This window comes from Pistacia vera, unplaced genomic scaffold (assembly GCF_008641045.1).
Source record: "Pistacia vera cultivar Batoury unplaced genomic scaffold, PisVer_v2 Contig199, whole genome shotgun sequence".
NCBI classification, from domain to species: domain Eukaryota; kingdom Viridiplantae; phylum Streptophyta; class Magnoliopsida; order Sapindales; family Anacardiaceae; genus Pistacia; species Pistacia vera.
This window is the reverse complement of record NW_022196000.1, coordinates 2391-29587: the sequence shown is the minus strand read 5'-3', so window position 1 is coordinate 29587 and position 27197 is coordinate 2391. Positions and strand designations below refer to the sequence as shown.

Sequence of the window (27197 nt, the reverse complement as noted above, 5' to 3'; positions counted from 1 at the left end):
ACAATTGCATCATTGCTGCTTCAGGCTATAATCCATTATTTTGATATGCCACTGAATGAGTTTGTCTTCAACAAACAGCTGCTAATGTTTTGAACAAAACGTTTACATTGAACACATCAACCTTTAAAAAGGATCAAATAAATAAATATTCAACAACACATAATTACAAGCGAAAAAAACAAAGAGAAAGACACTAGGAAAACTAAGCTTAGTGGATTGCAGCAACAAGTCGAGAAAAACATTAAGTTACAATAACCTCTCAAATATCTAAACCTAATTTGAGTTACAACTCATCATCAATTGCAGCTCTTCCTCTATCCTTCACAAATGAGTTAGCCTTCTTATATTATATTCATTCAAACATCACAACCAATCAAATCACCAAAACCCTCATTCCTGCAATCCATAATCCTCGATCTTCCTCATAATCAACAGAATTCATTCATATTGGACTAAACGAATAACCACTATCTTCCTTCTCTTCTAAAAAAAACACATTAAAACTAACCCCAACAATCAAACACACTGCAAACAAAATTCTTTTGATTGATTTTCGTCGAAACAAAAGAACTGTAACTAAATCCCACCTAATAGAATAACCATTACTCCATGACCCTAATCACTAATTATGCTGAACTACAAATTAAAAAAAAAAAAACCAAAAAAAAAAAAAAAAAATTCTATCCTACCCTTTATCCACAGGCTTAACCATCCCCATACCAGCAATCCCAATCTCCATACCCATCAACTTCTGCCTCCTCATTTCCATCACCTTCCGGTGGGAATTCGAATGCATTTCACTCGAAAACGTGGGGCTACTAGCCGGCCGGTACTCCGGCACCAGCCTACCGGACTTATACCTCACCCCACAAGCGTTACACAGCGTTTTGGGGCCCATTGGGCCGGCCCTCCATTGCGGGGTCTTTTCAGCCCCACAATGCTGACATTTCCTCCCAATACTCACTTTCGAAACAACCGCAACCGGTTTCACAGTTTTCACGTTTTCATGAACCACCCACCACGATTCCTGGTTTTGCAGGTCCCTCCGCCGCGTGCGGCGCCGCTTGCTCCGTGCACGCACCGGCACGCGGATGTTCCCGCAGCAGTTCATTATGATATTTCCATTATTGTTGTTGGTCACCGTGCTGCCGTTCGTGCTCGTACTGGTGGTGGTACTGTGGCTACTGTTGCTGTTTTCAAGAACCGAAACCGGGCTTTGATGCTTCGCATTCGAAATGGGATTTGAAAGAATGTCTCCCAATGTTTCAACCGCCGGGAACGCGTCTTTGTTCGTTAGCCATTCCAGATCTTCCTCTGCAAATTCCTGTTTTAATTATGAGAGTACAGTGTGAGTTCACTCGGCAACTCGGTCGAGTTAGTGATGAATCGATGGATTAGGTGACAATAGTGAAAAGACGTTTTTGCCTAATGGGATTCAAGTCATCAAGTTGACAAGTGGGAATAAACGGACACAAAACAAGGATAAAGTTGTCTTTTCGTTGTCATTTAGCGTAAGTTATTGTACGCGTTTGGACATTTATTGGTACACCTCTAACCTCGTGAGATACAGCTCACAACAATAATGACCCCAAACATTTCCATCTCAAATGTCAAAAGTAACCCTCTTAACATCTTTTAACTTTAAAGAAAATGCCCGTAATGTCCACACTTTCAAAGGGTAAAACTGTCCCAAAAAAAAGAGATGGTGCGCACCCATCAAATACAGAGGCGCGTGAATAATTAGTCCCAACTCCCAACCACAGCTGTCTACGTGCCGGTCAAACGCCATCATTTTTGAATCTTTTTACAAGACCGAGTCAACTCGTAACTCGGAAGAACTCGGCCGATTCGACACGGCCCACACCCTAAAAAACCTAACCGAGTCAGAATCCAGTCAACTCAGCAAGAAACGACCGAGTCCGGGCGAAACTCGGCCATCCCAGACACCCCCAGAACGGGAAAAGAGATTAAAGAAATGAAACTTACAGGGAACGGTGAAGGGCTAGGATGAAGTGGGTCGAAAACGTCGAAGGTGGTGGTGGCGTTATGGTTAAGGGTAGACAAAGCTTTTCTAGGTCTTTTGTTGGTCTTCATCATGATGTGGTCATCGTCCTCTTCCTCGCCTATGTCAGAGGAGAAGTCGAGCAAGTCGTCCATGAAACAAGCCGCTGTGTCTAAAGCATCCATGTTTGTTTCTTTGTCTGATTGTTTGGTTTTACAAAAACAAAAAACTTGAAAAGACGAAGGAGAATGAAGAAGAAAACCCAAGAAAGAGAAATGAAGGAGAGGAAGAGAGAGAGAGAGAGTTTTGGTTAGGTTATTATTGAATGGTTTTTCTTTTGGGTGGGAACCAAGCGAGGGGATGTCGATTTTTTGCCTTTCTTTTTTCTTTTAATTTTCTTACTTTTCTTTTATAACGTATAAAAAAAACTCACTCACAGTTTCTTTCCTAAACCGTACACTATTCAGACAGATTTTTAATTTAATTTCTTACTAATCTTATTTAATTAAAATTAATGTTCGGATTTTGGTTAATTTTCAGAGAATAAGGGCCGTGTGATGATAATTAGATGGAATGGGATCCACCTAACGGTAATTAAGGAAAAGATTGGAAAAGTGAACCGTACTTATAATACATTTCTCTTTCCAATTATATCACGTGGTTTTTCCTTGTTTTATACATTTCTTCTTTTTAAGTGGGTCGATAAGGGATATAAAGGTAAATACGAAGGATTGCTGAGGGCAAATGAGGAATGATAATAACAAGGTAAAGGAGCGGGCCGCTTACGCAACGGCCTGCCCTAAAAGGACGACCAAACCGAAGTTTCTCCCTCCCAATCAGCTCCAATAAACACGTCATTGGTCCAATGAGATACCGACACGTGATTGATAGAAAACATAGTTGTATTTTTATTTTTAGTTGAAGTCATTGACCATTAGTAGTTAGTAAAATAATAGTCACCTCCAAGACAGCGCACGTGGCGGCGAGGATCTTGTGATTCTGTAGTATGCAGTTGCATGTTAGTCCAAGTAGGTTGAGGTTCAGATACACTTGATTTGACTTCTCTTGATTGTTGTTCTGTGGGGCCTCTTCTCTTGCATGTGTACAGTATTTTTGCATGTGAGTGGGCCCGTGTCCCATGTTACTACTCTCTTTGGGTGGTAGCGGTAGTTGGTAAATGCAATTTCTCCATCTAAATCAATCAATTTAATTAGTTTATTCATCAATTAATATTCGTATTAACAGTTAATCATATTATGAATGCTTAATTAAATAAAATTTGAGTTAAGAGAGAATCTTAATCCCTCAGTGGACACTTGTAACATATTTCAAGCCAGCCTTCGATATGATTTTCAATTATATTATAATATAGTTTCAATAGGACATTATTAATAAAATTCGTCATGCCCATATGAAAACAAATAGATAGCGTATAACTATGTCGATATAAGTATAACCGGATGATACAGATACAGATGTAAATAGTAAATACTCGATGTTTGACTATCCTTCTTAATATATAAATTTATTTTTTGTCATCTTCTTTTGTCACGTGATCATTAGATAACTCTACAATTAATATACATAAGCATCACTGACTGTTCAACACTTGGACTTGACCAATGACTAAGTAATGGATCTATTTGATGAATAAGGAGGGCTCTTAAATGTTGAATAAAATAAACGTGTTGATCAATATTCCATGTTAACTGGCCCTTTGACAATTTAGTTAATGCCATATGTAATGAATAGTGTAAAGACAATGACTGTTTGATAAGAAAAACGAATTAAATTCTTGCAACCATCCCATAATATCTTCTTATTTTGAAATCACCTAACATTACGGTAATTGTTGATGAGAATTTCCGCACTGGCTAGAGCATTAGGAAGAAGACACGCGTCAACTAAAGATACTCGATTGACTCTGGGGAGAACGAAGTAAGATGGGTGCATGATTCTTGAAAATTAGTATAAGGGACCCATGTAATATGCTGTGGCGATTAAGGTGGCAATGTGTCTCTCGAGAGATGATGAGACAATTAGACGTTTTTAAAGTAATTCGCACAAAAAGAGAATAAGACCTACGTTCACTGATATGTTATTTGATTGTATAAGCTTTGGAGATACAACAATTTGGGTTTTTCTGGTGATCGGAGAAAGGTTTCCAGCTTGCTTTTCAGCCAAAAGTTTAGGATTAGAGGGAGACGTGTTGATAACTTTGTCTCCCCCTTTTTTTTTTTTTTTTTTTGTCTCTTTTTGGGAATTTGCCTCCCCTTTGGCTGTTGTCGTTTTTATATGGAGAGAGAGGGCTTCAAATTGTTAGGATGGTGAGCCTGTTAGCCACGTTGTCCTATACCGCATGGCGGCTAGAAGCTTACATGCCCCTACGCCATAACTAATGATGGATGTCCTCTCTAACAATGGGTGTCTTTACATATATCATCTTGGCTTAGCTGCATGGAGAGCATGTGGAGTTTGCATGGCTGCTTGTTGCTCGATCGAGGTATGCAACCTATACGTGGTGATCTAATCTGACCAAGTGAGTAGATATTTTCTCATGATGGGTCCCTTTTTTTATCTCGTCACACCTTAGGTCCGTGTATGGGGGTCGATTACTCGCACCTATTGCCAAGCTCCTCTAGTCTCGAGCTTGATGCTCTGCACAAGGACGTGCCCTAGGCTTCTCTATTTAGTCCGGGTTGAGGATTTTTAAAGCATAACAGTAATTAAAAAGAATTAAATGTGTAAAACTCTCTCATGAGTTTATTTAGAATAATGTTATACCATATTTTAAATTAACATTTAAAAGAAACTCCCGTGCCCAAGTTAGAATTATTGTATCACATTAGAAAAAAATAAAGAGTAATAAGAAAATATTCAACATCTTTCCATGGAGATTTGACTTTCATTTCATCTCGTTTCTTTGTTTTTGTCTAAAATATGATAACACCTTTTCTTTTTAATTTAAATAACTCTGTCAAATGGTCGGGATATTTTACTCAAATACTATATAAGATGCTACGTGTCACCTAAACGTCTCTTTGGAAAACTCATTGATTGATATGGTATTTTTTATATAGAAAATTTCTATTAATATATTCATGATATATAATATGGTTCTATTATTATGTATAGTTGTGTTGATGTTAATATTTTTAACAAAATAATTTTCAAGTATTAACAGAAAAGGAAATTTCTGACGGGAGAGAAGAAGAGGAGAGGAACAGATAATGTTACCAAGGAAGAAAATGACTAGTGTGATATTAAGAGGCGGAGATTGATTGTGGAATTGATGCCACCCACTAATTCATTGCCTCAATCGTGGTGGCCACTCCTCAGTCCTTTCATCCACCCACTAATTAAGAAAACAATTATCACTTCAACGTATTATATAACATATGATCAATTAATACTTTCATATCAAACATTAAGATAATTGATACTTGTCTAAAGAAATACTCTATTAATACTTGATTTACGTTATTAATTTATTATAATGTTATCAATGGTATTGGACTATTGCATTGATACCCAAACTAAAGCTTCAATAACTAATTCCATTTATGCTGCCTTTAACTCTATGGTAACTGTCAACCTTTATATTCTTAATTATATATAACCTAATGTGTTTAATGTAATAAATAATTTAAGCACGTAATCTCATAAAATTGTAAGTAAATTATCTGAGGGCTACCTTGTAACAAAACCCATTGTATTGTCACAACTTGGTTTTGCATATCTGTTGAACTAATCGAAAGATAAACATCCCCAAAAATTCTAAACCTACTTTATCTTATAACATAAACCACATATTCATGCAGAAGCCTCAACCTCTCACTAAATATCTAAATATTAAATATAATTAAGTATTAAATTAGGTCTAACCTAATAAATGATTAACCTTTTATGAGGGACAAGAAACATCGAGTCGGGTGGGAATGGGACATTTAAGCTTTAAAACTTCACCTATCAACTTCAAATGCCAAAATCACAAATTAAAACATACTTATACTGCTACTAAAATATCCCACATTTATTTAAAAAAGTGCTTTTGGGATAATCTCATAATTTAATAGCTTAATGGTTAAGATATTGTAAAGTAAAATTTTGAAACAAATCCTTATTCATTCATCCCACACAATCTAATGCCTCAATACTTATTGACTTAACATTCAAAATAACTAATTCTAATCAACCCTTAGGTGCTCGAGTGGTTCAATAAGGATTCTTGAGTGTATTATTAAAGAGGTTATGAGTTTGAATCTCTTTTCGGTTGCTAATGGGGGTGGCTACTAGAGCTATTACCTAGCAGGTGTTTCAAAGTTTCGAAGAGTTAGTTGAGGTGCGCGTAAGCTGACTCGGACACCCCCAGTCATTAAAAAAAAAAAAAAAAAAAANTTAGGTGGTCGAATGGTTCAATAAAGACTCTTAAGTGTATTATTAAAGAGGTCATTAGTTTGAATCTCTTTTCGATTGCTAATGGGGGTGACTACTAGAGCTATTACCTAACAGGTGTTTCAAAGTTTCGAAGAGTTAGTTGAGGTACGCGTAAGCTGACTCGGACACCCCCAGTCATTTGAAAAAAAAAAAAAAACACACTATTTCTAACTTGTCTTCCTTGATCATTGGATTGACTCGAGTCAATGGATAACGATTTAGGTCAAAAAATTTGTTTTACAATAATTTTACTTTATAAATAAATAATAGGAAAAAAAAAATTGGCGTGGCTCTAGCTTGACACGAACAAATGCTTCGCATTCTGGATCTAGTGCTTCGTATATAGGCCTAGGCCCAAAATTTGATTAGCCCTAATTATCTATCCTGCCTATATGGGCCAAGGCCCAAATTTGATTAGCCGTAATTTATATCTGGCCTATATGGGCCTAGGCCTAATGGTTGGTTGGCCCAATTTATCAGTTGGGCCCGACCTGTTTTATACCTCTAATAACAAAATAGGCAACTTAGAAGTTAATAAAATGTCGTCGTTTTATTGCCCCGTCTCAAAGCTTCCGATTTTATCTCCACTATACACGTGGTAGCCAGATAAAGCCCCGGCCTTCAAAGCTAAACTGAACTAAACTCTTTCCAGCTAATTCACCAAGCGAAGAAGCAGAGTTTGGTCTCTCGTTATCCGTTTTGAAGATTTTGAAAGCCAAAAACAGTTTTGCATGGAAGTGAATTGAAATGAATTTATGAACCCCTTTGTGTGAAAACGAAAAATATGCAGAATTTGGCTCTCAGTAAACCATTGGTTTCAAGAGGGAAACATCCCTTGTTACTTCTTGTTGATTCATTGCCATCTTGTGCTAAGTTATCTACAAGTCCCCTTTCACGTTCATGTAAGTTCTATTTTATCTTTATTAAACGGTTTCTTTAGTTTTTCTGCTTTAAATACAATGTCAATTGGGTGTTTATGAATTTTTTTGGAGAGTATGTTTAGCATTAATTTACTTTTTGATGGGTAAATTTGAAGTCAGTAAACCATAGAGGAACTTTACTTGTAGTCAGTTAAGTATTGTATGACATTTTTACTTGATTTAGATGAGTATTCTTTGAATTTGAGCTATCTGGGTTGAGGGATTTAGAGGCAGCTGAAATGTGGGAACACTCAAATCACTAAAAATAGGCAATTTTAGTTTACTTCAAGTTAATGCTTATACATTCCAATTCTCCTCAGAACATATTCTTGCATAAAAAGTTAACAAGTTTATGAGTAATGCTACACATTCCAAAAGTTATCCCAAAATACACATTACAAGTGATGTGTCATCTTATCTGGCATTGCAATATCATTTACCAAATTACCACTTCTTTTACACATCAACACCACATAAGATTACACATCACTCGGGATAAGAATTTCGGATTAACTTTTGGGATGACTAGCATTATTCTGAGTTTATTCACCCTGAGGTTTTACTTATTATATGTGTACTCGCCTCTAATGCTATTACTTTCTAATATATATTCAATTCTACTTGTTCGCAATCTATTTGGCATTTATGGTTGTTTAGCATTGCAACAGTATGAGTAACTTATTTTTAGTAAGATGTAGAGAAATATCAAGGTTGAACTCTGCATGTGGCAACGTCAGAGCCCACGCGTCTAATGTTGGTCTTGGATCTGGGGGCTACGAAGGCAGGGAGGAAAATGACAATCAAAAGATCTTTGTCAATGGTCCAACCAGTGACGGTTCATCTGACAAGTGAGTTACAGTGGCCTGAATGATCTTTTGATGCTAGAAGATAGTAAATTCATATGGTTTAAACATTTAAAATGCCATTTCCAGTAGTTTTAATAATATCTCAGTATGTAGATTTAATTGTAAAAGTGGTCATGAAAGCATAATTATCCTGGATGTTAGTTGAACTTCGAGGGCATGTTATGAATTGCAAATGGATAATATAACCTGCAACAGAAAATTAAGGATCAAAAAGCTTATCTTAAGCTTCTAATTTACCATTTTTTTTAAATTCCAGAGAAGTGATCTAGTTATCTTGCTGCCTTTGTATTAGTTTCTTCTTCTACTCTAATCTAATTGTTTTTTCATTTTATTTGAATAACTTGGAATTAGCCCTCCTTAGATGGTTCTATATTTCCCTCTGTTGAAGAGATGGCATAGATGTCCATCATTGCCAAAACTATGAACATTTTAAGATTGTAAATTTTCTGACCTCCTGCAGTTTACATTTGTCCAAAACATCTATAAGATTTAGTTTGTCTTCAACTCTTCCATATGTATGTTCAGATTAGGCTACAGTTGTAGTTTGAGTTCATGAATTCAGTGAAACTTGACTTTTAACTTTCAAGTGCACTTAAATGCCAAATCCATTTGATAAAAGAACTATTGAAAATGATCTTATATGTCATCAAAGTTCATGCAATTGGACCCCAAGAGATTGCCTTCAATCCAACTCATGTATATATTTTAATGGATTTGCAGTCAAAAGCCTCCCAGTCGAATTCCATATCCTCTCTCTATTGCTATTGTGCTCTTTGGCTGCACTTTAGTATTTTCATTGATTGCCTTTGTGAAAGGAGGACCAACATTGCTTCTAGCTGCAATCGCAAAGTCAGGGTTCACTGCAGCATTCTCATTAATATTTGTTTCTGAAATTGGGGACAAGGTAGCTAATTTACCATATAAAGTTCATATTATCTTTGTTCGTCTACTATTCTAGCCACTTGGAACTTTTTCTGGTATATGTAAACTCTCTGTGTGTGTTTCTTTTTCTTCTTCATTGAAAAATGCTTTTATAAGTGTATTTGAACCATTGATTATTTATCTTAATTTTTTGGAATTGTAAAATTTAAGATTTCACTCTTTTGAAGAACTCCATAGTTGTTTCTCATTAAGTAAAATGAAACTCTGATCCTTGGTGGCACAGAAGGTTGAACTACAAACGAACATATTTTTGAACACTTGCTGCCGGGCTTTTCTGATTTGAGTTGGCTTCATCTGTTTTACAAATTGCAAAGTCATTTTGTTTGATATCCAGAAAATAAAAAGAAAATGAAATGTTTACTACTAGTAATTGCCATTACATTTGAAAGGTTAAGCATTTGAATTATTTTGTGAAAGCTAATTTCTCATGCTTGGATGAGTATTCCATCAATCATTCTTTCTATATAATATCTAGACAACTATTATATGTGCTTCTAGAATTTGAAATTTTGTGCCTTTTTAATCTTTCCAGACATTTTTCATTGCTGCACTCTTGGCTATGCAATATGAGAAAGGATTGGTATGTTTTCTTCTAATCTTTTTTATTCTCTGCAGTTTGTCTATGCTCGGTTTTTGTTTTAGATAACTAACATGGTCTCCAAAGTTATATTTGGAAACCTACATGTTTCTTCTGGTAACAAAATCCTTAGGATACATTTTTGTTTCTTTTCTGTAATATATAAATCATTTAAATACTAAATAGAGAAGTGAAAATGTCACATAAAAATATATGACCACATGTTGACAATCAAATCTACAACCTTATAATTGTTTGTGCATGATATACTTTACGGAGAAAAAGAGATTCATAGCAACATGCTTAATGTCACTGCCGTCGTTTCCAACTGTCAAATTTTAGTACTTGCTCATTCCCAAGTTCCTCAAAATCACTGGAGAACATTTTTCTGGATTCCAGTTTTTTCGCTGAGGACCTTGGTGTTCGAAACAACTGAAATGAATCAAGAATTATTTGAAATGCTCACTTTGAAGTGGTTTACTAGTATTTCTATGTGATTGATTTGCATTCAAACTGCATTCAAACTGATGATTAGTTAGTTTTTGCATAGGTGTCCCACGTCCACCATTGTGTTTAAAAGAATTATTGCCAGGCCCTGATAGTTCAAGAAGTAGATTTGTTCACTTGTTTGATTTATTTGGGTGAAGTGTCATTTGGAGTTTTGGGTTGATTTAGTCTTGGTTTTATGATCTAGCTTTTGAGGTTGTTTTTTCTGGATAGCTCAACTTCAGTTAGCTTTCTTATATTTAGACCTATAGAGATTTTTAGACGGCCTTTTTTTTTTATAGCTTCACTTCAGTTAGCTTTCTTAGTTTTTGTTTATTATGTCTACATCTTTGGCATCCTGTAGGGCTATAATACTTGTTGTTTGGGACTAAATTTTGTTCTCACAATGTTTTATGGAAATGACAAGGTTCTTCTGGGATCAATGGGTGCTCTTGCGCTAATGACAGTTCTATCAGTTATAATTGGAATAATGTTTCATTCAGTACCTGCTCAATTCCAGACAAGTAAGATATAATTCTTGCCTCTTCTTCTGAACAGATATGCTAATATTTATATGTCTGTTAACTATTTCCGAGGAAAATATTTTGTAATTCCAGCATTTGGGTTTCTAAATGGTAAATTACCGGTTTAAATTGTGCCTTAGCAAATTTTTTAACTTCCAATGCTTGACAGGTATTGGTTAATCATTCAATTTAATCAGTATGTCAAAGCTTAATAGATTTGTATATGGTTCAACTAGAGGACTCCATTGAGTCCCCATTAGTTTGTATTTATTAGATCATGAATGGTTTTCTTTTACCTGAATGACCTTAACCTAGATTCTTTGCAGCTACTTTCTCATCTGCCCTTTTGCTCCTTTCTAGTGCAACTATTTTCTTTGGTGCTCATTAAAAGTTAATCTCAGCCACAATATCCCATCTTAGCCTCCACCAGTGCAACCTCTAGGTTACTAAGTATATGGAATCATTCTAGAACAGGTAAATTTTCTACATGTAAATTTGATGTACGTCCTCTGGTTACAGAAAGATTCCCCTGGTTTAGAAAAAAGCTAGAGATCTCTTACAAGACTTCATGAGAGATTTATGATGATTCTCAACACTTAAAGGGAGGTATTTGCTATTTTTCTAATCAAGGGGCTTGCTGTAATTAGGCCATATTGCCAAGAAGGTCAATGAAATTTTAAATGTTATCAGAACTTATCTCTGGCTTTAAAAAAAAAAAAAAAACACTAGCAGCTAAGTCATTCCTCTAAATGCCCTTTACTTTATACTTTGTATCACATTCAATAAGTAATTTATACCAAGGAATTTGCATCAACCTGGAAAATTGAGGGCCCTATCTGAAAAAAGGTATTGCCTACGAAAAGAAACCAATATGTGTTTTAATTTTTTACATGAAATGCCTGTGCCATGTCCATTTTTGTTGGGCTACAGGTATTATGATACTTTATTGGCTTGTGATCTAACGGTATGTATTGGAAGACCACTTTGCTTATTGAAAGTTTTGTTGCATGGTATGTTCATTCTAGTATCTTGTTATGTGAAAATGTGCTACCCAGTTTGACTGCAAACACTAGTTTCCAGCTTCTGTAACCTTCCTACACGTTGCCTACGGGTATGAATTTCAGTTGTATATTTATAGGAATCCACTCCCAAATTGATAAGGATTGGACTGGACAGTGGGCCTTTGATAAGAATTGGGCTGCCACTCCAAAGTGATAGGAATTGGGGCTAGGTAGTGGGCCTTTGATAAGAATTAGGCTGGGCAGTGGTCTTTTTATGGGCTTGGATAGAACTCTTCTTGGAAAACCAGCCACATGCCCACCCATTTTCTCTCTCAATGTGGGATCTTAACATTCCTCAACGCTTCGAGACCTATCGCCCACGTTGGCCCACTCTGGACGGCTTCACCTTTTCCCTCTCAATGTGGGATCCTAACATTCCCCTCTGCTTCAAGACCCAACGTCCACGTTGGCTCACTCTGGACGGCTTCACCTTGGGTGGCCTACTCTGGGCCACTTACGACCTTTCTCTCTTGGCCTACTCTCCCAGGTCGCCTGGGCTCGGGCGGGGTTTCTCTCTTATACCATTTGATAGAACCCACTCCTAAATTGATAGGAATTGGGTTGGTAGTGGGCCTTTGATAGGAATTGGCCTAGGCAGTCCTTTTGTGGGCTTAGGTAGAACTCTCCTTAGAAAACCGGTTTACCAAAGGAGGGTATCCAAGCCCTTATAAACCACATGCCCACCATTTTTCCCTCTTAATGTGGGATCCTAACATATATCAACGTGTGCTATGATTCCACTTATAAGATAATGTATGTTACCTAATAAAGAGAAGTACAAAAAACTTTCAAATGTTGGTGCATTCCATATATACAATGTCCAGCCCCTTGAAAAATAGACTACCGAGTATATTTATTTAGAAAATTTTCATGTTCATGTATTAAGTCTTCTGGTCTTGGGGACAGCGTTGCCAATTGGAGAATATGCAGCCGTAACCCTATTGATGTTTTTTGGCCTCAAATCAATAAAAGATGCATGGGACCTTCCTTCAAATGTAGCTAAGAGTGGCGACAAAACCGGCCCTGGGCTGGATGAATTTGTTGAAGCTGAGGAACTTGTGAAAGAGAAGGTAATTTTCTAATTTTGAATCTATCCTGGTATTTTATTCAGAAATGAATTTATCAGTTTTATGAGTGCATGTTTTCAAAGTGCATTATCTGAGGTATGTGGGAGAAATTGCTCTTTGGTTCTTACTGAGCATCTCATTCTATGTCTGCCTGTCTATTTGAATGGGTGTCTGTGTTGGTTTAAATTGAAAAAAAATAACAATGGACTGTGTCTTCAATGTCTTCAGGTTTCAAAACGGCTTTCCAATCCACTGGAGATAATCTGGAAGTCATTCAGTCTTGTATTTTTCGCTGTGAGTATCTTGTACCTCTGAATTGCTACAATATTAAGTATTGGGTGAAGGATGCTGGCATCAAGTTTTGTTTCCTTCTATCAACTTTAATACAAAACAAACATACAGCTCATTGGTTTAGTCTTCTCTCTTCTGGAAACAGCCATTGTAGTGTCACATTATACTGGAGTTTGCTCCTGTCATTTAATACAAAAAACAAATTTCTTGTAAATGCTTTTATTTAACAAACAAGGCAAGTAGTCTCTTTGTGTACAGTCAATAAAGGTGGTACAGGGCATGCACATGTACAAGGTTTTATTCCCTGAATTATGGATTCCAAATATTAGCATATTTTGATTATTTTATTTTATTTTATTTTTTTCCCAGGAATGGGGGGATCGCTCTATGCTTGCAACAATTGCTCTTGGTGCTGCACAGGTGAGCGTCCCACTTCTGAGAACTTAAACCATATATACCACACCGTTTTCTTCAACAAATAACTGAATGTACCTTAACTGCTTTATTCCTGCCTCTTCTTTCTACAGTCACCTTGGGGTGTGGCTGGTGGAGCAATTGTTGGACATTTACTTGCAACATCTATTGCAGTTCTAGGGGGAGCTCTTCTTGCCAACTACATTTCTGAAAAACTGGTAAGAGCTCAAAACCTTTTCCTTGTTTATTACCCTTAACGAAGCTTAACTTCAAATTTCATGCAACTCTGCTTTATTTTCAATCAGGTTGGCTACATCGGTGGAGTGCTGTTTCTTGTTTTTGCCGTGGCCACATTTTTTGGGGTTTTCTAGTTAGTTCTTAGGAATCTATGGAAAATGAGAAAGATTAGTTTCGGAGCTGTTGATAGAGATCTGACAGAATTAGTTACTACAAAAAGAGGTGAAGGAGCTTGGAATCAATCTAGTATGGAGTTTGTCAGCTATGTGTGGAGTATATTTGTACTTCAAAAGCCTCAAGGCTGGTGCCTTGTATATTATCCCTTCTTGTAACAAAAGAGTTACCTGAAAAGTTACAAAGAGAGGAATCTAGATGATGTTACAAAATGGGTGAAACAAGCTTTACCCCCATGTCCAACCATTTTTTCTGTGTCTTGACAATAAAGACTTGATGATAGTTCCAAGATATGGATTTGTATTTGCAACAGATTTTACAAAAAGACAAATGTGTTATATTTAATCTTTTTTTGGTTCTTACTTTATTACTAATGTGTTAATATTATTAAAATAGAGCAATGAACAAGTTTCTTTATCAGTCAATAGAATCATAAACCAGAAAACAGTCGTTCACAGGGTCTTACGATTATGATTACAACTTCTGCAGTAAATAAAAGCTAGTTGGAATTATCATTGCTAATAGAAATTGTGCTAAGTGCTAACATGAACTGTTGACCTTTAGTTATATTTTGAAATAGAATAATAAAAAAAAAAAAAAAAAGGCCACTATCTTCCTGACGCTCTGCTGGTTGGTCCAGAAGTTGCCACGCACCATATCCATCCATTTTATGATCTTGTTATGTTAACACTATTATGTTATAAGCTCGACATTAGAATTGGTGTTGATGGAGCCATTCCTTCTCCATTGTCCCCATTATTGTACACCCAACAAGGTCTTATCAACTTGTCATAAGTATGACGTCTTTAACAAATATCCAACTCACGACTGCCACCTGAAAAATCCCGGGAGGAAGCCATTCTTGTTGAGTATAAGTGGTGATAGCAGGAGATTGTTATCAAGAACAGCAGTTTCAACAGCAGGAGGAGGAGGAGGAGTTCCACTTCCACCGCTAGATTTGACTGAAGATAACGTTAGACAAGTCATAGCCGAAGCTCGCGTTGAGGCAAGTTACTTGTTTTAGATATTTGCTTCATTTTCTCATTTACTATGCTATAAGAAAATGAACAATGAAAGAAACGTTGTGCTCGTTATTGCAGCTGGCACAGCTCTTTGACACTTCTGTGGGCATTACAGGTGATGAATCCTTAAGTTTTTATGTGATTATTATATGCATATTGTTCTGGTGAGATTAAAAGAATAATAGAAATATTATAGGAGTTGTTGAACTAGCTGAATTGGATGGACCATTTGTGAAGATTAGTCTCAGGGGTCGGTTTTGGCACAAACGTTCCACTGTTGTTGCCAGACTTGGCAATTATTTGAAGCTGAGGATCCCTGTAAGTCTGTCTATCCCTTACTTCTTCGCATTGATAATCCTTTGGGGCCGTTTGAATACAAGGTATATAAGATAACGGGGTAATCTTTATTTATTTTGACAAGATTCATGTGTTTGATTTGTAAGTAATAAAATTTTACGGTAATTTTTTATTGTAAATATTGTTTACTATTAGTAATGTAGGAGGTAATCTTATTACCTTGTTAGAGGGTATTATTAAAACATTACTGGAGTAATCTGATTTTTCTACCCATTTTACCTTAATTAAAAACCATTTCGGACACAATTACCCTCAAATGTCTATCAAATAACAATTACCTAGCCCTCGTATATTTGAGAAATTAGCTAAAACAGCATTTCGGACACAATTACCCTCAAATGTCTATCAAATAACAATTACCCAGCCCCCGTATATTTGAGAAATTAGCTAAAACAAACCAGCCATACAAAAGTTTAAAAGTTCACAAAATACCTCCAGCCAACCAAGACCATCACCGACCATGACTCACCACCACCGATCGTCGGCGTTAGTCTCCATAATGGTGCACGACTGGTGGGATCTGGCCGGTCGTGCGTCGGTAGGCATTTTTCGGCCAGATCTGCCATTTCTATGGCTATTTTAGGGCCAAAGATGTGGCTATGAAATGGCCACAGAACTGGCAGTGAAATGGCTATAGATGTGGCCGTTCTCTAACCATGGATTTGTGATCTACGACCATTTCCGGCTTTGAAGGCGCACAATCGGCCATATACAACCAATCATGCGCCATTTTGTCGATTGCCGGCGGCAGCCGACGGTGGTGCTGGTAGTGGCTTGGGGTGGATGAGGGTGATTTTGCTATAAATTAAAGTTTTATATAACTGGGGTGTTTTAGCAAAATTTCAAATGTAGGGAGATAAAAAAAATGATTCAAAAAATAATTATAAAAAATACTATTATATGAATATTTTAAAAGGAGGACAATTTAGTAATATATATAATATACCCACCCATTTATCCTCCCAACCAAACATATTATTCACCAATTTATTCGAAACAACAAAACACATTTTCTAAACATTCCTAGTAATCTTCAAGGTAATCTTTTTTTCCGTTTATATAATATATCCCTATACTAAAAAAATTATATGATTTAAACGCCCCCTTTGTATTAAATAATATAAATTGGTGTCACCTGATGGATTAACATCCGAAAAAATACATTGTACCAGTCTAACCATTGACAGAAACCCTAAACTGAAATGCCAAACATGTCATTGCTTGCAAATGGGTTCTTACAATCGTTGATCCGAGAAATAGTGTTGATAAATACTTAAATAGCAAGTTATTCTTGTGTTGCAGGAAATCTTGGAGGTGGATATTGAAGATGAGAGACAATTGGATGACAGTCCAGAAAACTTTTGAGCATTCAATGCTGCTTTCTTCAAATGTTAACACTTCCATTTGCATTTAGTCCTCTCAGGAAATTCAGCTTTTACATTTGATAGCAATGTCAACAAGAGTTCATTCCTGAAGCCTGAAGGTGCATCAACAAGGCCTTTTAAGAACTTAGAACGAAAGTGTACAGTTGTCTTGGACTGGCCAGTTTTGTTCTGGCGATGCTGACGTTTTTCCAGGAATGTTTCTAGTTTTGCAACCAGTTGATTAAGAAAAATGACTCTTCGACGCTACCCAGTATGAAAACCATATCAATCTATAACTTTTTGCATGAACATACTAAATACAAAACAAGTAAAATACATTTAATTACAAACACTACTAACTGAGCCTCTTGCCAATGCTGAAGGGGATTTTGTTTCCATTTTTTCCTCTAGTTTCGGTTGATAAGTTAAACACTTGAAATAATCATCAGAACCATTCCAGAATTACATACATGTTGCAAAATTTTAGAGCATGCATTGCAAGTTCATTACGTAATACAATTGGATCTTTCTCGGTGGAGCATCATGGAAATAACCTCTTTTGCAACGAAACACAGATCTGTTTTTCGGTCTAGATAATCTCACACTGAATGAGCTGCAATTTCGTTTTGTTGAAAAATAAGAGGCTGATTTTAATTTTTACAAGCTTTGAAATGGAAGGGAAGCTCAAATCTGGTCAAGTTTTTTTCCTATTCATTTTTTTTTTTTTTTTCTATTTTTTTTTCACCATACTATTTGGTGGGATTGTGGGCTAAAGATCAGTCAAGCATACATGACCGAGACCGAAAATTACCATCTGAGAGCAGATTAACCAGACAATTCTCAAGTCTTCTTGATCCCGGACCAGGCCTCAAAACATCAGCATCACCCCAAACTGAACATGTGTTATTCCCAGACTCACCTAAGCACCATCCACCAGGCACAACTTGGCCAGGGTTACGATTTAAAATTTCTGCGTCAATGCGGTCCAGCAACGGATCATCATATTGGAATTGCGAGGCAAAGACTGCTCCACTCTGAACCATAGAATCAAACTCAGTGGAGGAATTCTCAAATGCTACATGTAGCAAGTTGTGGTTAATGACAGTCCTGTTGAACTGATGAGAATTACAAAGGATGGTAGGGAAATAGTTGGGAAGGGAATGAGGTGTGTTTGATAAATACATCAGCAGAGTCCTTGGAAGGTTGTCAGTACCCAAAATACAGAATTCCATAAAGCTACGACTCAAAATAAAAAACGATGAACCTGCAAGAGAAAAAAACATCAACTGTTAGTTGAACATCTTCAATTGTCAAAGAAGAAGTCTATCATTAAAGGGTGACGATGGATGGTCATCTGGCCCAAAATTTTGTCATGGTTATACAGATTTCCATAAGACGAAATGACTCCGTCAATAGGGATGAAAATTTAAATAAGTTCCATTCAGTGCTAGTCCATCACGAGTTACCCATGCTATAAGAATATAAAGGGTAGGGAAAGATTAATGACATCTTGGTAAACAGTGTAGCATTTCAATTATCCATGGTCTTAAACCTGCCAGAGGCCAACTTTCAAAGCCCAAAGGCAGTGATTACCTATCTTTCCACAGAAAAGAACATGAGTGGTGGAATCGGACATGGCTCAAGGAGTGGAACCAACAAACTTAAAAAGAAATATAAGGATTCCCTGCACTGGCATTCTGTTTGAAAGACAACATACATCACAGCATATTACCTTTTAATCCTGATTTGAACAATGGTACACCATATCAATCCACCCTATTGGCATTAGTAATGTTACCAAATGAGTGAAATGAACTTATTAAATGCATAAATGTAGCTCAGTGTTTGCTGATGTCTTGAATAGTAATCATGTGCAAATAAAGGAGGGCAGTGATAATCACCAAATGATTTATTTGCTTCCATGGTCATTTAAAGTTAATATAATAAACACCTTGGTGTAAAGATAATGAAAGCAAAAAACAAAAAAAAAAAAAACAAAAAAAAAAAATCACTCGTAATAATTCTTCCAATAACTACAAGTTTTCCCTAGAAGCTCCATGGACTTTAGATATACATTCAACAGTGGTAATTCAGCAGTAGTAACACTCCATGAAAACAACAAAATTTGCCACCTGGGATTCTAGAATTTGAAGTTTCATTTTAAACGTGTAGCTAATATACAGGAGAAGTCATATGGCTAAACAAATTTTAATTCCGAGGATAACATGGAAAACATCAGCAGGTATAAAGAACAAAACTGCACTAGTGTTAAAGTAGTATGTGTTTAGCGAGGAAAGATTACAAATATTATGAGCATAATACTATACATATATCCAAGAGTTTGGTCAGGCATCATACATTGACCCATGATTATAAATATAGGCTCCTAGAATTACCAAAAAGAATTAGTATATGGAGGTACATTAGAGGTTACTGAGAGCTGATAACTTCATCTCTATAAAATTCAGAAAAAGAAGAGAAATAATCTATGGTTGTCAGGTACATCATTAAGAAGTGAGCTAAAGTGAAAGGGTTCTAAAATTTTGACCACAATCAAGGTAGGATCCTTTTAGGCAACAGATTTTTAATTGCACCAAGGATGCCTTGATGTGTATGCTACAGTGTATGGTCTCAAAAGTGTGTAGGTATTCTACAATAAACCCATTACGTTAAATGTGCATACTTTTTCCTGGACAGAGTTCTGTGGTTTCTTCTATTGTATCTCATGTAAATCTTGTGTCTTGGTGCTTTCATGATTTACTGTTTCATATTGATGAATGATTTACTTTCAGGAGCTATTGTTATACTTGCTATAACAGGGTTAATAAATTAGATTCTACTGCTAAGTTTTCATATTTAAGCTTTCTTAGATCAGACCCTATCCCTTTGCGATTGAGTAATCTGATAGATTGTCCTTAGACACGCAAGAACTTTCAACCCAATCTTGGATTTCCCATTCATCTCTGATTAGTGCTAGCTTTACTCTAGATTGACAATTGACAACTAGTGTGGTAATTATTAGCCACAAATTTAGTTACACCATTCTCATACTATAACCTGACTATGACTTATTAAGCTTAAATTGATAGGTAATAGCCCGACAATAGTATCCAAGCTCTGGCATACCACCCACAAAAAGACCATAGCTTATTATATTGAAATTAAAAAAAATAAGGGAATTAAAACACATGACCACTTTGTCGACTTGGCTTTAATAATATTTTAAGTTACAACTTGGTTAAGCTAACAGGTTAATTCCCAATTATAGTCATTAATTTCTAACTTACTCATAAAAGCAAGGTGAAGTGTACTGATTAGTTTTGAGCTGATAACTGCTTCAATTGCCTAATGCTCCAAGTGTGACTTTGTGTCTGGGACAGTAAACAGTTAAATGAACTAGAAAATCAGAAAACATCAAACAGACTCCTTTATGATTAACTCCATCAAATTTGAGCATCATGGTTGCCGAATCTACCAAATACAACCTCATATTGCTGCGAAAATTTCTCAATCACTATCTTGACCTCCCCTTTGCTTTTTCATTTAAACATGCAATTTCCTTGTCCCGTTTAATCACTCAAAATGAAAATTCTAGATGTACAGTGGAATCACTTGATCTAAATTAGTAAATGTAAGATAATGCAATTAAAATTTCTCTCCTGTAAGCATTAAAAAGTTGTTCAATTCACAACTTTTCCAGAAACTTATTGCCAAAAATATTTCAGAATTCGTAATCATGTCCAAAGGATTTTTATGCTTATTGTTTATTGCTCATTAGCCCTGCCCAAATTTCATCACCGAAACAGAATGCCAGACCAAAAAGGATAAAAAGCTCATTAAAGAAAGAGAAAAGAAAAAATACACCCCTGAAAACAATTTGAAAGTTTTGGGAAATTCCCGTTTTGGAATTGCTCAGATACAAAAGCCACTAAAATGCGCTTAAAAAGCACTGAAAAGTTGAAGGGATATGCTTAGTTTTGAGTCAGAACTGCTTCAAGTGCCTATTGCTCCAAATACAACCTGAGTCTGGAACCAGTAATCAGTTGAATGAACTTAGAAAATCACAAAAAACCAAGTTTGACTCCTTTATGTGCAACTCCATCGAACATCATCAGCATGGTTGCTAAATCTACCTAATTATACCATTAGTGCTTCCTCATGCTGCTCCACAAACATCTAAGTCACTATCTTGACCACCTGCTTTCATTTTCTTTTCAATTTGCAGTTTCCACGTCCCATTTAACTAGACTCAAAACAAAAATTCTATTTAAACTGGATAACCAGTTGGTCTAAATAAGTAAATATAAGATATTGCAGTTAAAAAATTGCTTCCTAGTAAGCAGTAAATATTTGTTTCATTGCCAAAAAAATTCAGTCTTGGTAATCACGTTCAAAGGATTTTTATGTCTACTTTTTAGTGCTCATTTGCCTACTCCTACATTTTCCTCACCAAAACAGAATGCAAGAACCAAAAGTATTATAAAGCTTATCAAGAAAAAGGGAAAAGAAAAAACACACACCTGAAAACAATCTGAAAGCGTTAGGCAAATCCCGCTTTTGAGTAACATAAAACATTGCAGATTTCTCAGTAAGATAAAGCCCTGGATCAACAATTATCCGCCTCAATTTACTCGACCTATAACACCATAACACATTCATATCACTGAGAAACACTTAAACAACAACCATTATATCATTATCAGCCAGCAAACCGAAGAAAACAAAACCACAAATCAGAAAAGTTAATTTATGGATCTTACTCTCTCCAGCCAATGTAGCTGGTGTGATTCACAAAGTTCAGTTCTTTAGGTAAATACGACAATATATGAAGAAGATCTGCATAACCCACAAAACAAACTCAAAATAAAAAAAACCAATTAAATGTGAATTTGTTCAGAAACCCGATTAACCAAACTAAAAATTGGTAAAACCTGTAAATTTAAGACAATGCCACCAAAAGTAAAGCCAAAAAAAAAAAAAAAAAGATAAGAAAAATACCATCTTGTGTAACAAGCGGATAATCAGCAGCATTTAAATTGATAAACCAATCCCAGTTCTTAGATAACTTCAACAGTATCGATGCCGCATGAAGGACTGAAGAAATCGTAGAACTCCCACTTGAGTAACTAAAATCAGCTTTCCCAATCACATCCACGTTCTGTGCAGCTCTAAAAATGGGCACCGATTGCACCGTTATAGCCAAACGATCCCGTTCAGTTTGCGGAGCGGAGCGGTCCAAATGGAGCAAATACTGGTTCTTCGGATGGTACGAAGCGAACAAGAGCCTAAGGATCCGACCCGAGTCGCCGCATCCCCCGGAAATGAAATACGCGACCGAAGGAGGAGCGGGATCGGAGGGGATCTTGGAGGGAAAAGTGGGTCGGGTAGGGAACAAAAAGGGGTCGGGTTGGGCCTGGACGGGGGCGTGTGAGGTGGAAAAATAGAGGGAGAGAAGGAAGAGAAGGAAGAAGAAAGAGGTGGCGATGATGATGGAGCGGGAAGATTTGGCTTGTTCACGGAGGGAGGCGGCTAACGGCGAAGGCGGGGGCGGTGTAGGGGGGTGTTGCTTGAGCATAGCTTGATTATATTATGTTTGATTTTAGTGGTTCTTTTGAGATGGGTGGGACAAGGCGGGGGGTTTGGTGGTGGTTGCTATCGTTGTTGGATTCGTGTTGAGATGGTGTCGATGTCAGAGAAAGAGATTAGATTACAATTAAAGAATGCTAAAGTGTGATTGTAATGGTGATGGATTGTGTGTGAATGGGTGAAAAAGGATTGTTGCAGTTGCAGAAACGAATTTTGTCTGCATAACGGCTCACCTGAAGCATTGTTTTCGTAATGGATTTCATGGTTGTAGTATTGAGGCATAGATCTGTAGCATGTTTCATTCATGTCAACATAACGTTTGTCCTAACAGTAACATATTATAACATGAACGACCTTTTTATTTTTTGATATATTGTAGTAGGAAATGATATTTAGCACTTACATTTTGTCAGAATAGTCCTTTTATTTGACAAGTTTACTAATTGTTACATTTATAATATTTGTTATGTATATGAACTCTAACCCTTTCTTCTCCTATTTACTAGTGCTATAAACCTTATTTATTTATTTATTTATTTTATAATCGGGATGTTCGATCGCATCTTAACTAATTTTTTAAATCTTTAAATACTGTATAAGTCCAAAGAACCAGATAAGTGATAATGCAAAAAAATCAAAGTACTATAAACCTTTGTTCTAAAGTACACTATACACATGCATGTAATCTACAAGATATAGATGTTTGGTCTAAGGGCACCAAACACGTGCATGTTGTTCATATGAAATTCACCATACATCATTCAAATGTTTATTACATGAAATTCACCATACATCATTCAAATGTTTATTAATTCATAAGTAACTTAAATATACACATTTACCGAAACAGAGAACACAAAGCACTAACCTTTATGAAGATAATCAACATCTTCATTAAAGACGTGGGCAGAAAAGGATAAATTGATTAAAAAAGCAGGCACTGTATATGCATATCTGTTTGCATTTGCAATGCAAGTGTAATCAAACAATTTTAACATTAAAAGGGTAATTTTAGAAGTCTAAAAAAAGAAAAATTAAAAAGACTAAAACAAAAGGTGGGGTTATCATTTCCCTACATCAAATTGTGATGTCAACGTGGTAACTTCATATATATATATATATTGCTTGTAATATGAGGTTTTACCTATAGATAGACAAAGTTTTGGAAACAATCTTATGCAAAGATAATATTAATAAACCATATATACCAAGAGTTTTCATATTTAAGTAAATCTATATAAAGAATGAACTGCATATTAGTAAGAATATCACAAATTTATTTAGAGTGCCTGCAACTTTAGTACAAAGTTTTTATACATGTTGTTCACGAATTAAACCTCAATTATCAACTCCAAATTATTGGTAACTTAAGCCCAGTTTGGGTTTGGGCTAATAAGTTCGGCTCTAAACGACATTATATTGGCAAAACATTGGCTCAAAACGGCATGAAAAATATAGATAAAAATTTCGGAAGCCACTCTATCAGAGCCAGGTTTCGATCCTGGGACCTGTGGGTTATGGGCCCACCACGCTTCCGCTGCGCCACTCTGATTGTTGAAATTCTCTCAAAAACTTAATTTATTTATTGTATCCAAAAGTTTTTTTTTTTTAAAGTAATGTTTCATATAAAAGTCATTCACTTCGATAAGAAAATAATAAAAACACCCTTACTATTATCATAAACCCCTTTTAAAAAAAAATAAAACTCTCATTTACAAAAATTATCAAAAATCCCCTTTAAATAGTGTTTTTAATAATTTCCTAAAAAAATATAAAATAAATTTAATGCTTACTCATCTCGTAAGGAATTAAAATAAACCCTTTATGGGCTGTTTGGTTGGGGGTTATTCCCTATAATTGAGGTAATATCATCTTATATTATTTACATTATCATGTTTGATTGTCAAGTAATATAAAATTCTAGTAATCTTCCAAAACCAATAGTAATCACTGTTGGTTATATAGGTGGTAATCTGAATACCATATTTTTCTTAAGTATTCTGAGATTATTTGACAATCTTATTTTTGTTACAATTTTACCCTTTATTAATAAAATTTTAGGAAAGTAATGCCCAAGTTATCTAAACAATTTACAATAAATTTATGGACAATTTTAGCCTTATACTCAAGACTTTTAAGACAAAACTACCCTTGTACTTCAACCAAATTACCTAAGATCACAACCACTCCCAACCACCACCCCAACTACCTAAGAGGACTACTGGCCATCGGTAGTCACCGAAATGATGCACAACCGGTTGTGGTTGGTTAAACCGTTTCAAAGCTAGATCTGTGGCCATGATCCATGGTAAAAAAACGATCTTACTGGTGTACGACCGGTCAGATCTGACTAACCGTGTGCTGTTCAGGCGACTATTGACGACGATCGGCAGTCGTGGGAAGGTGGCTGGGGTGTTTTTATTAAGTTTTAACTTCTTTGGTTGCTGGGGGTGTTTTAGCTCAATATGAAATGTTGGGGATAAATAATAAAATACAAATTAATAATGATAGTAAAAATAAGGACAGTTTAGTAATCTAACCTAAAAATAATATACCCACAAATTTATTCCTCCCAACTAAACATGTCAATGTAACATACCCACCAATTTAATCCTATCTAACCAAACATATTTTTATAAGATTCCCATTAATCTTCAAGGTTATCTATATTTTCATTAATATAACATTCCTAATAATACAATATTCCTTGAACCAAATGCCCCCTCAAAAGTATTAGTATTCCCCTTAAGGTATTTTTGTACTTTTAGGAGACGTTTGGATCATATAATGTTTTATTATAGGTGTATATTATATTAATGGAAATAAAAATCACCTTGAAATTACTGAGAATGTTTAGAAAATGTGTTTAGTTGGTTAGAATAAATTGGTAAATAATATGTTTGGTTGGGAGGATAAATTGATGGGTATGTTATATAGATTACTAAATTGCTCTCCTTTTTAAATATTAATATAATAGTATTTATTATTATTATTATTATTATTATTTATTTATTTTTTGAATCATTCTTTTAACCCCATACATTTGAATTGCTAAAACACCCCAACCATATAAAACTTTAATTTGTAGCAAAATCACTCCCACCCCTCCCAAGCCACTGTCGGTAGCTAGCCACCATTGCCAGTAGTCGATGAAATTGTGCACGACTGGCCTTATATGGTCGGTCGTGTGTCGACAAAACCGAAAATGGCCATGGATCACAAATCCACGTCTGGAAAACGGCTAGATCTATAGGCATTTTGCAGCCAAAGATGTGGCTGTGAAACGGCCATAGATCTGGTCGTGAAAAGGCCAGATCTTTGGCCATGCCATTTTACGGCCACATCTTTGGCCGTAAAACTACCATATAGAAAAGGCCTTACCGGCGCACGACCGATTAGATCCCGCTGGTTGTGCACCATTACGGGAACTAACACTGGTGGTTGGCGGTGGTGAGTCATGGCTGGCGGTGATCTTGGGTGGTTGGGGATATTTTGTTAACTTTTAAACTTTTTCATGGTTGGAGTGTTTTAGCTAATTTCTCAAATGTAGGGGGTTGGGTTGGTTATTTGATAGACATTTGAGGACAATTGTGTCCGAAATGGTTTTTATTTAAGGGCAAAATGACTAGAAAAATCATATTACTCCGATAATGTTTTAATAACACTCCATAGTAAGGTAATAAGATTATCTCACACATTACCAACAATAACCACTATTTACACCTTGTAAATACAAAACCCTACAACCAAAAATAAAAAATAAAGAAATTAATTCAAAAAGCAATTCCTTCACCACTCTCATAGGTCCTCTTTTCATTGCAAGTTTGGTTGTTACAATAGCTATGGTGTGTGGCTGGTGGGGTGGCAGGAAACAGATGGTTGCAGCGTGTAGGATGAAAGGGGATGAAGGAGGTGGTTGTGGGGGGTGGGGAATGTTTTTCTTTAAAACTTTTTAATTTTTAGTTTTATTTCATTAGTTCAAATTTTTTAATATTTTAGTAAGGTTAATTAAGTTAAAAAGTCAGATGAATAGACTATGTTTAAATTAAATCGAGAGATGAAGTTGGATTAAATTAGGATTAATTGGAACTAATTTCGATTAGAATAGTGTTAGATATACTAACTATTGATAAAAGTTATTCACTACCTATAAATTGATGTGATAACCTTGCATGTTTGATATGTAATATCTTTTTATTTAATTAGTTTATCTTTAGTCCAAAGTCACCCAATCGTTTTAAAATATGTTAGTTTGTATGAGGGAATAATAATTTTTTATTTTATTCAATTTATCTTTGGTTCAAAGTCACCTAATCATTTTACAAGTACACGTCTGTTTGTTTGAGGGAATATGTATTAGAAGTTTGTACATAAATCATTACTCTTTCTATTAATGCGAGTAATATTAATTTTGGATTAATTTAAGATTAAGGAAAATAAAAGTTGAAAATGGTAATTTAATGGTCAAAGGAGGTCAATTATTCATTTAGTTGGATGAAGACTAACGTTAAGGGTGATGTTGTGTGTTTTTGAAACAGGGAGAAATCTTAATCTTTTGTGATAATTAGGGGGTCAAAATCTCATTCAACCTACTTTTCAATTTGAACAAAGAGAGAATTTGAAGAAGGTGGAGTGAGGAATGGAATAGAGGGAATATTACTTGGGGATGGAAGGCATGGTTGGAAGGGGTGGGATAGTGAGCTTTGGAAGAGAAGGAATGGTAGGCATAGAAGGAAGTGGTGGCAATGTGGGATTTGGCAAAGATGGTTATTGTGTGGTTGGCAAAGATAGATGACGAAGAATAAAATGTTGTCAAAACAACAAAAATAGATAAGATGAAGAAATTCCTGGAGGCCATTCTTGAGCCAAA

General features: G+C 35.7%; 4 protein-coding genes and 1 non-coding gene across 5 annotated transcripts; 2 read left to right on the top strand and 3 right to left on the bottom strand.

Moving 5' to 3' along the window:
- Positions 1-410: 410 nt before the first annotated feature.
- On the bottom strand, positions 411-2368 carry LOC116128307 (GATA transcription factor 1-like). The gene is made up of 2 exons (XM_031414015.1): positions 1987-2368; positions 411-1324 (listed from the first exon to the last, which is right to left on the bottom strand). The coding sequence occupies exons 1-2, from the start codon at positions 2185-2187 to the stop codon at positions 686-688; spliced, it is 840 nt and encodes a 279-aa protein (XP_031269875.1). The 5' UTR covers positions 2188-2368; the 3' UTR covers positions 411-685.
- Positions 2369-7110: 4742 nt separating this feature from the next.
- On the top strand, positions 7111-14343 carry LOC116128314 (protein PAM71-homolog, chloroplastic-like). Its single transcript, XM_031414023.1, has 10 exons — positions 7111-7341; positions 8048-8207; positions 8946-9129; positions 9700-9747; positions 10658-10754; positions 12722-12885; positions 13111-13176; positions 13543-13593; positions 13701-13805; positions 13893-14343. Exons 1-10 carry the CDS (start codon positions 7224-7226, stop codon positions 13956-13958), a joined length of 1059 nt encoding a protein of 352 aa, XP_031269883.1. The 5' UTR covers positions 7111-7223; the 3' UTR covers positions 13959-14343.
- Positions 14344-14690: 347 nt separating this feature from the next.
- LOC116128302 lies at positions 14691-17169 on the top strand. The gene is made up of 4 exons (XM_031414011.1): positions 14691-15004; positions 15099-15135; positions 15217-15338; positions 16680-17169. Exons 1-4 carry the CDS (start codon positions 14726-14728, stop codon positions 16740-16742), a joined length of 501 nt encoding a protein of 166 aa, XP_031269871.1. The 5' UTR covers positions 14691-14725; the 3' UTR covers positions 16743-17169.
- A 286-nt stretch (positions 17170-17455) lies between these two features.
- Positions 17456-22648, bottom strand: LOC116128301 (beta-glucuronosyltransferase GlcAT14A-like). Its single transcript, XM_031414010.1, has 4 exons — positions 21740-22648; positions 21502-21577; positions 21262-21377; positions 17456-18005 (listed from the first exon to the last, which is right to left on the bottom strand). The coding sequence occupies exons 1-4, from the start codon at positions 22314-22316 to the stop codon at positions 17518-17520; spliced, it is 1257 nt and encodes a 418-aa protein (XP_031269870.1). The 5' UTR covers positions 22317-22648; the 3' UTR covers positions 17456-17517.
- Positions 22649-23807: 1159 nt separating this feature from the next.
- On the bottom strand, positions 23808-23879 carry TRNAM-CAU. Its single transcript has one exon. It is a non-coding gene; the product is annotated as a tRNA-Met (tRNA).
- Between the last annotated feature and the right edge of the window lie 3318 nt (positions 23880-27197).

Bases quoted from the DNA above. Each gene is read 5' to 3' on its own strand.
- LOC116128307 (XM_031414015.1), bottom strand. From the start codon at position 2,187: ATGGATGCTTTAGACACAGCGGCTTGTTTCATGGACGACTTGCTCGAC. The intron at 1,325-1,986 runs GTAAGTTTCATT...TAATTAAAACAG, and splicing joins CTAGCCCTTCACCGTTCCCT to GAATTTGCAGAGGAAGATCT.
- LOC116128314 (XM_031414023.1), top strand. From the start codon at position 7,224: ATGCAGAATTTGGCTCTCAGTAAACCATTGGTTTCAAGAGGGAAACAT. The intron at 13,177-13,542 runs GTGAGTATCTTG...TTTTTTTCCCAG, and splicing joins TCAGTCTTGTATTTTTCGCT to GAATGGGGGGATCGCTCTAT. The intron at 13,594-13,700 runs GTGAGCGTCCCA...TTCTTTCTACAG, and splicing joins TTGCTCTTGGTGCTGCACAG to TCACCTTGGGGTGTGGCTGG.
- LOC116128302 (XM_031414011.1), top strand. From the start codon at position 14,726: ATGGAGCCATTCCTTCTCCATTGTCCCCATTATTGTACACCCAACAAG. The intron at 15,005-15,098 runs GCAAGTTACTTG...TCGTTATTGCAG, and splicing joins TAGCCGAAGCTCGCGTTGAG to CTGGCACAGCTCTTTGACAC. The intron at 15,339-16,679 runs GTAAGTCTGTCT...CTTGTGTTGCAG, and splicing joins ATTTGAAGCTGAGGATCCCT to GAAATCTTGGAGGTGGATAT.
- LOC116128301 (XM_031414010.1), bottom strand. From the start codon at position 22,316: ATGCTCAAGCAACACCCCCCTACACCGCCCCCGCCTTCGCCGTTAGCC. The intron at 21,378-21,501 runs GTAAGATCCATA...ATGGTGTTATAG, and splicing joins AGCTACATTGGCTGGAGAGA to GTCGAGTAAATTGAGGCGGA. The intron at 18,006-21,261 runs GTGTGTGTTTTT...TTTCTCTTGCAG, and splicing joins CGCTTTCAGATTGTTTTCAG to GTTCATCGTTTTTTATTTTG.